The 12,780-nt window shown below is 44.7% G+C and overlaps 1 protein-coding gene across 3 annotated transcripts in view; it reads right to left on the reverse strand.

The window, feature by feature from the left end:
- The window catches only part of TPCN1 (two pore segment channel 1), a 46,812-nt gene that overhangs the window by 15,952 nt on the left and 18,080 nt on the right, over positions 1-12,780 (reverse strand). For 2 of the 3 annotated variants that reach the window (XM_069871278.1, XM_069871279.1), the window contains exons 2-13: positions 11,698-11,822; positions 8,446-8,622; positions 7,170-7,283; positions 6,780-6,910; positions 6,135-6,223; positions 5,564-5,598; positions 4,884-4,942; positions 3,985-4,084; positions 2,997-3,113; positions 1,724-1,848; positions 432-480; positions 178-241 (exon numbers count right to left, since the gene is read on the reverse strand). In XM_069871278.1, the coding sequence (XP_069727379.1) occupies positions 178-241; positions 432-480; positions 1,724-1,848; positions 2,997-3,113; positions 3,985-4,084; positions 4,884-4,942; positions 5,564-5,598; positions 6,135-6,223; positions 6,780-6,910; positions 7,170-7,283; positions 8,446-8,622; positions 11,698-11,822 (1,185 nt within the window). The remainder of the gene's footprint in view (positions 1-177; positions 242-431; positions 481-1,723; positions 1,849-2,996; positions 3,114-3,984; positions 4,085-4,883; positions 4,943-5,563; positions 5,599-6,134; positions 6,224-6,779; positions 6,911-7,169; positions 7,284-8,445; positions 8,623-11,697; positions 11,823-12,780) is intronic. The other variant, XM_069871280.1, reaches the window with a different exon arrangement.

Genomic DNA, 12,780 nt, shown 5'->3' on the forward strand with positions numbered 1-12,780 from the left:
GAATACAAGGCTCTGGCCTTGGATGCTCTGAATACACAGTGTTGGTTAGTAGGCCTTCCCTTGTCTGGTTACCAGGCACATAAAACAAAAAGAGTCCCTTACGAAGGCCCTGTACTTGTAAAGAAATATTCTTCCTCTTAGTTGAACACATGCTGCCATGAAACCACAGCCTGTTACCTTTAAAAATAAGGAATGCTGTCCGTGGAAGGTCATCAAACCAGTGCTCACGATTTCGTTTTGCCTGGAAGCAGAACAGCCATGATCAGAAGCAGTCAATGCTACAGCCATAGAAAAAGTGTGCAGTCATGGAGACCCACCTTATCCCCACCATCTGCTTTTGCCTCTGTTTCTTACCCACCTTCTCTTTAATCACTGGCCTCCTTTGCTCTCCCTCCCACACACACTTATCCCCTTCTCCACCCAACACTTACCTTCCATTTTAAGCCAACAACTTCATAGAAATTGTAAAAATCCTTTAGACTGCAAAACAGAAAGAAGCATCTGATCAAAGCCTTGGAGTTGATTAGATCCTTAATTGTCCTTGTCAGGCTTCATCAGCAGAGAGTCCCTGGAAGTTATTAACTCCTCATTAGAACTGCAGCCACAGTCGATATAACTCCACACTGACCTTTTCCCAGTCTGGCCAAAGGTTACTGACTGACAATCACCAGAACAGGGTGCAAAGCACCTTCTTTCTGTAAGGCTGCAGCCCTTAAAGGGAAGTCTGACTGTACCAAACTCCAGTTTTACCACTGAGAGGAAAGACCTGAGGCTCAGACAGCAAACTCCAAGGGATGGAGATTGTACTGCTCTTTATGAAGAGGTCTTGAACTGTCTTAATTACTCATACAGTCCTTTTCTAACATCTTTTCAAGGTAACAATGAAATTTGAAGCAGGAGATGAAAGCAAAGAAACTCATAAAACATAAGTGCCTGTCTAGGTGCTCAGGGTCAGGCCTGTAAGAGCTTTTAGGTCCCTGAAAGTAAGGATGCTGAACTTCTCAGACTCTTACTGGTGTCACTAGGCGTCTAAATTTAAGAGCTCAGTCTTTCTCCCTGTGTCATTTTCAATACTTCTCTGTGGCACTTGACTTTAAGGAGAAGCATCGGCACCAGCTTCATGGCAGACTCACACCAGGCCTATCTGTGGCCAGAACAAAGGAAAAGGAAGAGAAGGTCTCCTGCTCTAATTCCCTCTACTTCCATGCTGGCTGGAGTAGCTGTACCCACCCCGCCAGAATGGTAATTCTCTGCCTCATAACGCAGAGGATGACAGTCCCGAAACCACCAGCAGAACCAGATTTTAATTAACAAAACCCTGGGGGACACAGCCAACTGCTGGAAAAAAACCCAAACCAACAAAAACTTGATAAGCTGCGAGGCTGCACTGTGTGAAGAAATGCTCCTTGCAGGCTTTAATGCTGTTCCTCAATTTCTCGCTCCTCTGTTCTGGCAGGGGAGGTAGGAAACAGGCTGCCTGGTGACTGCCAGCAGAGCGCTGTATCCACAAGAGGGCACACAGGAACTCCATCACCTCTGCAGAAAATCCTCCACTGGCAGGGTACCCACCCCTCCAAGCTCCCTGCTTCCCAGACTAATCTTCGCAGTCACATAACTCTATTCCCACATCCCAGACAAGCTTCTTTCCACAAACCCAGCCATTCTCTCCAAAGCACAGCCTAGCTTCTGAGAGCTTCTGGGTACAGCAGTAAGACCATCCTACCTGATTAAAGGAGTATGGCTTTGATTCAGTGCTTTGAAAGTGAGATATCGCTCCCTGGCGCACATCCGAGGCTTGTAAAACCGCAACAGCCCCTCGAAGTGCTTGAAGGAAATTCCAGATGGCCTCTAGAAACAAGGGAATGTTGTCATCGGCAGTGACATCAGGCAGAAGCACACAGAAGCTAGCACATTTAATTCTCAGTTTGGATTTATTTTAAGCAAGAGCTCTACGTTATTGTAAGATGCAATTATAGCTAAGCTCCAAAAGTACCCTAAGTTGTTATTTTAACATACTGAGCTTATTCCAGGGCACTGAGATCATAGAATGACGGCTGGGACACCTCCTACTGGATCAAGTTGCTCCAAGCCCCATCCAACCTGGCCTTGAACGCCTCCAAAAATGGGGCTGCCACCACCACTTCTCTGGGCAACCTGTGCTAGTGCCTCCCCATCCTCATCATGATGAATTTCTTCCTAATGTCTAATCTAAACCTTCCCCCTTCCAATTTAAAGCCACCCCCCTCATCCTATCACTACACAATCAGAAAGCTCTCCTGGCAATCAGTCCCTCCAGCAAATGCAGAGCTGTTCCCTGTCGCCCTATCACGTGAAAACTGTCTAACCAGACACTCCAAGAAACAGAGTTCAACTGTTCTTCTCAGGAAATTAGTAGACAGATCCCATAACTAGCACATTTTTAAGACTGGCTATGTGCCCTAAACATGACCTACTAGAAGTGGGTTAGTTATTTTTGAGCCTTATTTCTCTTGTTGCTCCACAAGTTAAGCAAGAAATCAACCCCCTCACCTAAATGTTCTGTCCTGTAAAGGGTTGTTTGTAGGTGAATTACTTCTGTTCCTGCACCTTCTACTCATCTACTAACTGTTCTGTACCTTTACATGTATAACTCACCCCTCCTCTAAGTGTAGGTGCCTGAGAAGCAAGTCCTCAAGCAGCCCACATTGAATCGGAGAGAAATCAATGACTGCATGCACTCCAGAACAACCTTCGCACATTTTATCAAGCTATTTCCGTAACCTCACATGAGGCTGAAATTCAGACTACTTTGGTTTTTCACCAGAAACAGACAAAGAAGGGTCATAAATTGAAAAAACAGTAGCCCTTGGTCAGTAGGATTACAGTCAACTGACATAAATTATCTTTTCTGGAACATGCTCTTTAAACACTCGAGACCACTGGCATTCTTAAAACATTGCTGACCTCCCCTCGTGCCATCCCCAGGCTGTTCTTAGCTGCCTTTCAGAGCCCAGTACCTGTCTGGTGATCAGCAAGCGGTAGGCATGCTGTATGGCTGTGCGCTTGTGCAACAGCAACGACTTAAACTTCTTCTTCTCAATGTCATTGAAAGTGTCGAACACAACAGCGAGAAGCTGCAGAGACAACACAGGAGAGAAAGGCACATTTTAATCCTCATACTCTGCAGTTACCCGGGTCCAGTGACACACACTGATCCATTTTTTGGAAGAGCATCAGATGTTTCTGGCCTCCTAACATTTGCTAGTGGTTTTAAGAGCTAAGGCAAAACTCCACACATGCCAACAGAAAACAGTACCTAAGGGTTTAATTAAATGCCCTGATCTCTCCCTGGAAAGCAGACTTTGAGGGCTCCTCTCCAGCCTTACCCTTTCACAGGAGCTTTGGCAAACACATCTCAAAGCTAACTCTCCATCTGTACTGGCGGCAATGAAATATAAGTCCACCACAAGCACCAAATCACTCACCAGGGGTTGAAGAATTTCTCAACAACTTTGGTAACCCCTTTTCCACTATACCTCTCCTCCTCTGAGCCAACCTTGGCCCTGTCCTAGATGCTGCAAGAAGCCAAGCCAGCATAGCAGCCATGCTCTCATATTGCAGTCACCAGCATTCTTCAAGTCTTGCCACACTTCGTAATTCCATCCCCTTCAAACTGATTTACAAAGTATTTCAGGCAAGCCCAGATAATAAAATGCCATTTTGTGATAAATAATTAAGACAGAAAGGACAATAAATTTCATGCAACTGAGTACGTCACTCCAAGCATGATATTAATGTGAGAGAAGTTGAAAGACACTCACATCATTCTGTTTTCTGTGATTTAGTTCAATTCATTGTGGTTAAACATTAAAAGACTCTATAGCAAAGCTGCTTTTTCTAGAAGCATTCTGACAAAGGGTCTCAGATCATTACAAGAAGAATCTGCCAGGCAATAAGCTCCAAAGTCAGACAGAGAGAAGTCAAGGGCTTCATCAGGGGACTCACCAAGTTCATAATGAAGTACAGCTCAATAGAAAGATACACGATGAAGAAGACACAGGACCAGGGGTTCCGGGCATAAGATGGCATCATCACATCAGGGAAACTGCATCCAAAAGAGACACAATTTTAAGCACCAAATAGCTCACACTGCACTTTCCGCTACAAAGGTGAGAGGCACAGGATACGGGTATGTGTAAAAACACATCCAAAGATCTGCATGTATCTGCAAAGCACGTGGTCACTCGTGCCACAGGTGTTTGTGCCCAGCAACGAGCAGCCAGAACGTGACATGACAGAAAAAATAAATAGGAAAAGCACATTCTTTGCACTTCCTGAAAACCAAATGGACAAAGGAGATTTGTAAGGTGGCTATGGGTTGTGCTTTAGTAATTAGCAACAACAGCAATGCAGCCTTGGTGCAAGGGTGTTACAACCTAAGATTTATTCCATCCTTTGCTAATTTCCTAATCCTCAGATCTCTCCCTGACAGCAGATCAGTATTTACCCACTGCTGTTATTCTTCTTTGCTAGTACAGAGGTGAAATAAAGCAGAGAAATAGGAAGTTACTTCACAACAACAAACTGTCAGCTAACAAAGGAGAACAAACAGAAGCTTTCCCTTCTTGGACCCAGCCCTAATAAAGCCATTTCTCCCCTAATTGCCCTCACAGTGATGTAGTAGTCCAAGTCACTCAGAGATAATTCTACATCTGAGCTCATGGTGTCCTAAACCAAAATGAAGCACCAGTTCTTGCCACTCAGGTTGGCCCAGGAAATATCTCTCTCATGCAGAAGAAAAGGGTCACATTTGGAGAGAGAGCATTTCTGCAAATAAACTCTTGGCTCTGCTAGACTTCTTTGGGTACAAAAGGTTTGACTGAGCTAGGAATGCATGAACTTACTTTGAAGTGGTCAAAAGCACGAAGAGATTCACGAGGCTGTTCTCTAAGGTATTGAAGTACTGAAAGAAAAAACTCCCATGACAACATGCAAGCAGAATTTCACAGTGACATTTCATTCAAAGAACCAACCAACCCACCCATCCGCTTGACTACAGGCACTCCTACAATTCCCTGGTACCTCCTAAGGAAAGGATACTTTAGCACTGGTCCTTTCTAAAGGTTCCAGAGAGTTAGATCGTAACAGATGGAAAGCTAAAGCAATTTAAAGCTCATCTATACATTTTTGTAGTAGTTACTCCCTGTAAGCTACAGACTTGGCAGAAGCAGGAACTTGTGGCTGCTGGACTCCAGGAACCACAGCCCAAGGTGGCTGAGCTTTCACCCAGCTTCCTCCCCTTGGGACAGTGGCAGGTGGCTCATTTGACTGAATTAAAACACCAAGAACAAGGAACAACTACAGGAATGCTCCCTTTGGGACATCCTGTCTTTGAGGAAGTTCTCTGAACCATCTTCCTTCCCAGCACGGGTAAATCAGGGTAACACTGCCAAGCAGCTTCTCACCAGCTCTAAGAGTATTTGGCCTCCCAGGCCACCACCCAGGAACAAGCTACATCTACATAGTAACGTTTGATTCTTAAGCTGGGACGCAAGCTTCGGTTCAAAGAATCAGCGATACTCACCGGATCGGAGTGGTTAGGAGAAAACAAGTAAAAACCTAGAGAAGCAGCAGAGGAGGTGGAGGAGAGAAAGGGAGAAAGAGCAAACAAAAATAAACTGTTTATTGTCAAGCAGCAGAGTGGTGAGACTCTGTCCCTAAAGAGAAGGCCACACTAAGAGTAAGCCCCCTGCGACACCACGAAGAGGGATTATCTGGAAGGCCTTCTCCATCCCCATTTGCCAATTCACATCACTGGTATTTCACCAGTCCTTTCAGAAAGTAAACATTCTGAAGATAGTCTGAGGTACATTGCAGACACATGCATTTGTGGGAGCTTAGACTGGGAAACCACAAACACCCCCCACAGACTATCCTCTGAAAGAGGTCAAAAGGACCTCTTTGTCTCAAACACCCAGCTCCTAGATTTTTTTCATCTTGCATTCTGCCTTCCAGATGACTGAATATGAAATGGGATAAATGGAAGATCCTGGCAGGACTCCAGATCTGATCAGCTTTATATTCATGTAGGTTGTGTTGCTTTTGGACAATAACAGGTTAAGAGCATCATTTTGTTTTTCTTAAATACAACTCACCTAGGATGGCAAAAATCACCATGAAGAAAAGCAGGAGGAGAAGAATGTCAATAAATGGTGGGAGTGACTGGAAGATCTGTCGCAGATTTCTGAAAAATGAGAAAACATTCATGAACTAGAACGTGCATGTTTTCTCCTCCAGATTGGCAGAGAAAGCTAAAAAAATACCACACTATACTCAACAACCTTGTTCTCACTCCCACCAAGGATTACAAGTAGAAAACTCAGTAAATTAAGATCGTTTCCAAGTTACCTAATCTCTCCTTTGCAGTTGGCTCTCAGATACCGCTAACAATACTAAGGTCATCCTGCTAACTTTCCTTCTCTAGACCTAAGCCTCACTCTATGATTCATTGTGCAGCTAAAAGGCAAGCCTAGGAGCCAGAAACAAGACAGCCACACTCACATGTTGTGCTCTCTGAGGCAGCTTATGCAGCTGAGGATAAGACACACAAACACTACGTACTATGAACACATCCAAAGCTGCTACCTATGAGATTTCCCTTTGTTGGCAGGACACTGGGTACACCTCAGCTGGAATCAGAAAAGACCTCCGAAATTGGAAATGCCCACACAAGACACCGATTTTCATGAGATGCCTGCATGACCAGAGCATTTTTCCACAACAGCAGAAAACCCACTCACCTTCTGACGGCACCGCAGTAACGGCAGTCCACCAGGAAGATACAACGCAGAGCTCTCGTTATCCGGACATGTGAGGTTTGGCGCACCAACACCACGATTGCTTCTATGAACTGTACAAAGAGCACGCAAGTCTGCAAAAAAAGGAGTTTAATGAGACGCACAGCTGCAGTCTCCTTTTGGGAAAGGCAAAGCTCTCACTGACCACCCATTTATTTGGACACTTTAAGGATGGGAGGTGTCACTGAGAGCTTAGAGATCTCACATGAATCATTTGGCAGCGGGGACACATGGCTATGTCATCCCTGCTACAGTGCAGACCAATATTCATCCAGTTCTTTGGTTCCTGAAGACACTGAAGGAGAAATAGTGACAGCCAGACTGAAAACTTACCTTCACCATAGTCCTTTTGTGCCTGATAAAGGTTTGGAAGCCCAGCCATCTCATCTTCATCGAGAGTTCAAAGACTACCACAATTAATGCAAACAGCTCCAGGGTTGCATGGACCTGTTACAACACAACAAAGCTCAACACAGCACTTCTGATTATAAACAGCAACACATTGGAGGCTGCATTTCTGCCATTCCTTTTTCAAGAAGCATGTGGGTTTTACAACAGTCCAAACGAAGCACTGTGACCTGCAGGCAAACCTAAGGCCACTCTTAAAGCTAGAATAACACTCCGGTTTTAAAAGTTTCTATTTTTATTGTTTTGTGCTTTTATTAAAGCCTGTAGAATTCTCCTATAGTCAGTACCAGCCCACAATGCCCTTGAAATCCATATCCCTTTTGGACTTGAATAAAACATCAATAAAACATATTAATACTTTCGAAACAAAAGGGTAAGACACCAGCAACTCAAGCAAAAACCTCTCAAAAATGTTTGAGACTGCATTTTTTTAGCGAAATGCAGGAAGAGCTGCTGGGCAGAGAGAATTTAACACAGAGCAGTTTTTTCTCTTAAAGCAGATGTTCTGGACAACTACAGACAGGGTTCTGATCAACCTCTGGAGCAGAACACAGCTTTTGGCAGTGCTGAAGGACACCTTCTCCATCAGAAGATGCAAAATGCACCTCATAGACAATGACAGTGTTTTCTTACAGCCTCAGCTTTAGCCACAGCTCAAAACCCAGGGCTGAGTTCCACAGCCCTGACTCATTTTGAGCAACACTTTGACTTAAAGGTTGTCACACCTGACTCTGCACCCCAGCATGGTCCTAGGGTGCCATTAACAGTCATCACAATACTGGGAGGAGAGGACAGGAGGAGGTTTAGCAGCCTGTCCCAAGCTGAGATCTGTTTGCTTTCTGGTACCAGTGGTGGTGCTGGGGTCAATGACTTTAAAACCAACCCATCAAAGCACACAGGTTCTTGAGTTGTCTCAAGAAAAAGTAAAGCCCATACACTTCTCATACAGTTACAAAATTCAAGAACTCGAGAAATTTCTAATATGAAAGAAGTGTCACTTTCCTCATGGTCAGTACACACCAGATGAAAAAAGGATGCTTTGCTGGCTGGTGTATCTGCTGTCAACCCATTTGACAACAGAACAAGCTAGGTGGATTTTTGCCTACTACCGCTACCTTCTTGTCAGTGTTTAGCCTTCTTTTTCCTCTTACCCATCCCTGCAAAACAGGCCAACTTCTTCATTTTGCCCCAAAGTACTTACAAAGATGCCAAGACGGAGCATAGGAACAGCAGGTGCCTCGCAGAGAGACAGCAACAGGAGAAGCAGTGCTGTGCTCAGCTCCATTAGGTAGAAAAGGTGATTGTGTGCAAAGAGGTAGGCAGCAAGTGCTTTGGCATTTTTGGGGTGAGTGAAGAACTTATCATTGTTTTCTCCTTCCTAAGGCAGCAGGAATAAAGAAGACAGCGGCATTAGTAACTCTTGGTACTATAACAGAGCTTTCCACATGAAGAACACAGGTTTTTATAAGGATTAGATACAATTCCCAACAGACTATTCCCACTTTACAGCCTGACATTGATCCGTTTATTGAGGAATGAACTCCACACACAGAGGACATCTCCTTCTGTTCATAAGCATATTTCAGTAATGAAACTCATTAATATCTACAAAACTCCTGCTTCAAAAACCCTTGAGCCTTTTCAAAATGAGGAAGAGCGCTGAAAAAGTTCATAAAGGTAGGCAGAGAAACTTTAGTCAACATCCCAACATAAACACAGCACTTATTTACTTGCAACCACTTCCACACGTGTACAGACTTATTTGATTAAACTTCTCCAGGACAGAACACGAAAACACACAGATAAGCTCCAGGGCCTGGCTGACAGTTGCTCCTCCTTATCTTGGCCTTAAAAAATGCCTGCAAGAAAACACTGGAGCACACGCAGTGTTTTCTGCTTCAGGAATGTGAGAAGATAGACTCCACAAAAAATTAACAAGTGCCTATGCTGATTTGTCATTCCCTCTTAAGTAGAAAGCTTAATTAAGATGAAAAGGTCAGATACTCCATCTTAACAGTTTGCCTACAACTGATTTTTAAACAGCTACATCATTGCTATTTTTACCTCTAGGACAAAACTTAGTTTGGGAAGAATTTGGAGGGTTTTCATGCAGAACCACCCAAAAGCTTCTTCTCTTTCTTGAGTCAATGGTGTAAGCAAGCGAGCTTTAGTCACTCACAGGCAACTCGCTGCCTCTTGGCAACTGTCATAAGAGATCATTTTTTACCCAGCTGGGACACACAGATGCACAGGAAGTTGTTTCTTTTTAAATTAGCATCTTTTCAGGTAAGCGATTGCTGTAAGGACAGTAAGCTATTACTATCCAAGCAGAATAACTGTGATTGCAAATTGATAACAAAGTCATGGATCTCCTTTAAGGAGTGAAGCATTCTTGAGACTAATTCAGAAGAGGGTTTCAAATATTTCTCGTTTACCCATCTCACAGGCAAACTCAAATTCTGTTTAAGAACAAACGCTGCCGGGTCAGTGAGCCAGACTGCAAGCAGGACAAAACCCAGCAGCAAGCTCCATAAAACGCAGCCCCCTCCCCTCAAAGACAGCACTAGCTGAGATCAGCAGGGCATTCTTATTCACGCCTGACAAAACACACTTGTGGAATGAAAAATAGTCTAAATCCTGCCTCTTGGTAGCCAAGCAATTCAGAACATTGCTGGACAGCAAAGTCTTGTTCAGATAAGAAATTCTTGCCTGCAGCTACTGATTCAAATAAACAATCTGCATGCTCTTTCAGTTACGCCTACTTCATTTCAAGGACATTGTCATTATAGTCATTGGTCAAGGCAGCAGCAAGAATAATCCGCGTCGGAAGGGCGAAGCCTGCTGCGTACATCACCATCAGACACTGCGGCAGCTCAATGACCCTTTGCAGAGCATCTCCAATAATCACGAGTTTAAACAAAAGCCCATGAGGGGCTCAGGCTACCATTGTATTGTTGTGCTGCTCTAGCATACAACAAAACTGAAGATTACCAAGGTCCCAGCCTAGTCCATTTTAAAGTGCCAGAGAAGCAATACTTCTCAGTCCTGTGGTCTAGGAGCAGGGAGGAACAAATGGTTTCACTCACCTTGCAGTGGCTTAAGCAGTAAACCTAACCAGGTCCAAAGCACCTCAAGGTGCAATGCAGACCCTTTGAAAGGGAACGAGGAGAAGGAGGAAGGAAGGACAATAAGGGAACCAGCATGATTTCAGACTGGCCAGCTCTGGGAGGAGACCAGTTTTGGTAGCTAATTCACCACACCAGCCTGTACCTTAAAAATACTGTAACTTCATTGGTTTAACAACGGTGTTTCCTGTAACTGGAGTATGGAGGGGATTGTTAGTTTGTTTACTGTTTTTTCTTTTTAAATTTCGTGCCTGGGCTGACCCTAATATTAGCTTTCTTCCTCTAGAAATCAAGATCTCTACCTTCTCTCATGTCTTACATGATGTGCAGGGCTTGACTTATGCTGAACAAACAAGCCAGAGCCACCTGCCAATATGTGTCTAAGGCTGGATTAGGACCTGCACTTCCAGAACACCAGATGTCTCCAGGACAGCGCAGACCATTCACCCTGGAGCAAAGAAGAACGACCAGCAGGTCAAAAGAGGGGATTCTCCCCCTCTAAAGTGGTCTGGTGAGACCCCACCTGGAGCCTTGTGTTCAGTTCTGGAGTCCTCAACACAGGAAGGACATGGATCTGTTGGACTGAGTCCAAAGGAGGCCATGAAGATGATCAGGGGGCAGAAGCACCTCCCATATGAGGACAGGCTGAGAGCAGGGCTTGTTCAGCCTAGAGAAGAGAAAACTCTGGGGAGACCTTAGAGCAGCTTCCAGTACTGAAAGGGGCTACAGGAAAGCTGGGGAGGGACTCTTGATCAAGGAGTGCAGGGACAGGACAAAAGGGAATGATTTTCATCTGAAACAGGGGAGATTGAGATGAGATCTTAGGAAGAAATGTTTTGCTGTGAGGGTGGGGAGGCCCTGGCTGAGGCTGCCCAGAGAGGTGGTGGCTGCCCCATCCCTGGAGGTGTTCAAGGTCAGGTTGGATGGGGCTTGGAGGACCCTGATCCAGTGGGAGGTGTCCCTGCCTATGGAACCCCCATTAATGTCCCTTCCAACCCAAACCATTCTATGAACTAAAGAGATAGAATGACAATCCATGACACATTACACAAATCTCCACAGCAAGGTGGCAGAACTGAATCTGTGTTTAATCCCTTGGCTACTCCAGTCCTTGACACTGGGAGAAATGAGAGAGGATGGGTGGCTTGTTCAGTTGCTCCCAAATGACTTGCCAGAGCCTACCATCTCCCCACTTTTTTGAGTAGATTCCTTTGCAAAGCACCAACTTTTTAAATCTCAAAACGGAAGGTCTTTGTTTCTCATAATCGGGAGCTACCACAGGTTCAGCAGTCCATTTTTCACACCACACAGCAAAGAGCAGGGCTCACCTGGAGGTAGATCGCTGCCTCTTGGTAGTTCATTTCCCAGTTGTGTCGGGCAGAGCTTTGCTGTGCACAGCAGTCCCCTGCAGCAGGGCTGGATGCGTCATTAATAACGTCATAGCTACCTCCATCTGTATCGGTACAAGAAGAGAGTAATTGATTTACAATTAAACAAGCTGAGATTGATCAGGAGGCATGCAAACAAGCCAGGCACTGGGACCAGAGACAAGCATCCAGAGGTGGCAGAGTATCTGGGAAACCCACAGCTTGTACACAGACAAATTGAGTTTTCCCATATAGAAGCTTTTAGGAGTCACACTCAAAAATCTGCATTTCAACACAGGAATGCTCCTAGAAGATCATCAAAGAGACAGCAGCCAATTTGATACAAGAAGCAGGTCTCCTGGCTCAGGAGATCCATGCTGTCATGTTCATAGCGTACTATCAGCAGTCATAAACCATAAACAGGCAGCTAGGAGTCTCCAAGGATGTCCAACCCCCAAAATCAAAGCAGGCTTGCTAAAGGAACACTGCCTGGTCACATTCAGGGGCAGGAGAGACTGTGGAAAACAGTGTTACAAGAAGTTATCTGAGAGTGGGAAAGAATTACAATGAAGTTCTTTTCCTCTACAACAGCATGCTGAAGATTTGCTGCACCTCTTTGCTATGATGAAATAATCCTCATTCAATTACTGAATCAATCTTTCAGGAGTGAGGGGAGTCAACATCATAAACTGCACCCATTAAGAGAAATGGCACTGGGGGCTCCTGAAAGATCAGAAACTCCTTCACCAATGCAGAGCCACAGCTGCTTTTTCCACCCTCAAATCAATCAAGACAACGTTTATCTGGGATTTGTGAAGATTCTCCTGACTGCATACTCATATTGCTGAGAATCCTGCACTATCAAGCCTATTTCTCTTCCCCGCTTCCCCTGTACCCTGAAATATCATTCAAAATCTGGATGTCTGTTTGAATGAGGCAGATTCCTCCCCCATGTCCCTTTCTACACCTTGAATGAGCACAGTTCGTGAAAAAAACTGAGTGATGGAGCTTTTTATTTATCCAGAGACCCAGAATGGCAGTCTT

The sequence above is a fragment of the Phaenicophaeus curvirostris genome, chromosome 17, assembly GCF_032191515.1.
Source record: "Phaenicophaeus curvirostris isolate KB17595 chromosome 17, BPBGC_Pcur_1.0, whole genome shotgun sequence".
Classification (NCBI taxonomy): Eukaryota; Metazoa; Chordata; class Aves; order Cuculiformes; family Cuculidae; genus Phaenicophaeus; species Phaenicophaeus curvirostris.